Consider the following 1,012-nt stretch of genomic DNA (forward strand, 5'->3'; position numbering starts at 1 on the left):
GGTGTGGGGCAGGCATCGGAGCCCCTGGTCTTCATCACTTTTTAGGCATGCAGGAGTTCAGACGTGAGGGGGAAGCGTCAAAGTTAGTAGTCTGGCTGATGCATACCGCTCGATAGCAAGGAGTGATGATCTGCCTTGGAGGTGCTTGTGGCTTGTTGATGATCACGTTGACTCCCTGGTCTTCATCACAATCTTCCAGAGTTGTTTCATTTAGATCAGCTTATTCCTACTAGGATGCAATGTTGCTGTCAGACTGCGGATGGACAGAGAGAAAACGATTCTGGGTGAATCTTGTAACATCATCCAAGTGCAGTAGGCGAGCACAGACAGATCGCCCTGGAAGAAGCGGCGAAACTCGGCGTTGAGGTAGACAGCACGTGTCGACCTGTTGTCGCGAAACAGATTGCGAATGCCGCGCCACAGAGAGAAAGCATAGTCCTCGTCGTCAGAGACGACGCTGAGGAGGTCGGGGGCGACGCGGTTGTAGAGCCAAGTGACAATGGCGCAATCGTTTTGCACCCAGTCGGAGTCGCCCTTGGGTGGGGAGCCATTGACGTGGTCCCCCAGGCCATACTGGCCAAACACGGCGGAGAACGCGCGTGCCCAGACCGTGTAGTTGTCGTCGTTGAGGTCCAAGACGATGGGGACCCTGGACTGGATGTTGATGGACTGGACCACCGTCGGAGGAGCGGGATCAGAGTGGAGTTGGGCGGTGTTGGGAAGACGCAGGCTGGAGTCGACTGCCGAGTCCGACGAGGAGGAGGAGGAGGAGGAAGAAGAGCTCATGGCGGCGATGGGAAGAGCAGCGGAAGTTTAGGATCGGGAGAGCTCTGATACCATGTAAGTATGAGAATGATTACAACCATGCCTTGTATTGATTAGTGTTACAGGTACATATACAAGTTTCAAAGCCTGGATGCTCTTACCACCGCTGAACTCGCTCTTACCCGTGTAAAATAATAAAGACAAAGAGCCCTTGCCACTTGAGCACACAAGGAATCCACGCTCGGCA

The 1,012-nt window shown here is 54.0% G+C and overlaps 1 protein-coding gene across 1 annotated transcript; it reads right to left on the reverse strand.

The window, feature by feature from the left end:
• Window positions 1–210: 210 nt before the first annotated feature.
• Window positions 211–786, reverse strand: LOC133907212 (uncharacterized). The gene has a single exon (XM_062349225.1). The coding sequence runs from the start codon at window positions 784–786 to the stop codon at window positions 211–213; it is 576 nt and encodes a 191-aa protein (XP_062205209.1).
• Between the last annotated feature and the right edge of the window lie 226 nt (window positions 787–1,012).

Source organism: Phragmites australis, chromosome 2 (assembly GCF_958298935.1).
Source record: "Phragmites australis chromosome 2, lpPhrAust1.1, whole genome shotgun sequence".
In the NCBI taxonomy this organism is placed as follows: domain Eukaryota; kingdom Viridiplantae; phylum Streptophyta; class Magnoliopsida; order Poales; family Poaceae; genus Phragmites; species Phragmites australis.

Coding starts and splice junctions, on each gene's coding strand:
- LOC133907212 (XM_062349225.1), bottom strand. CDS start 786: ATGAGCTCTTCTTCCTCCTCCTCCTCCTCCTCGTCGGACTCGGCAGTC.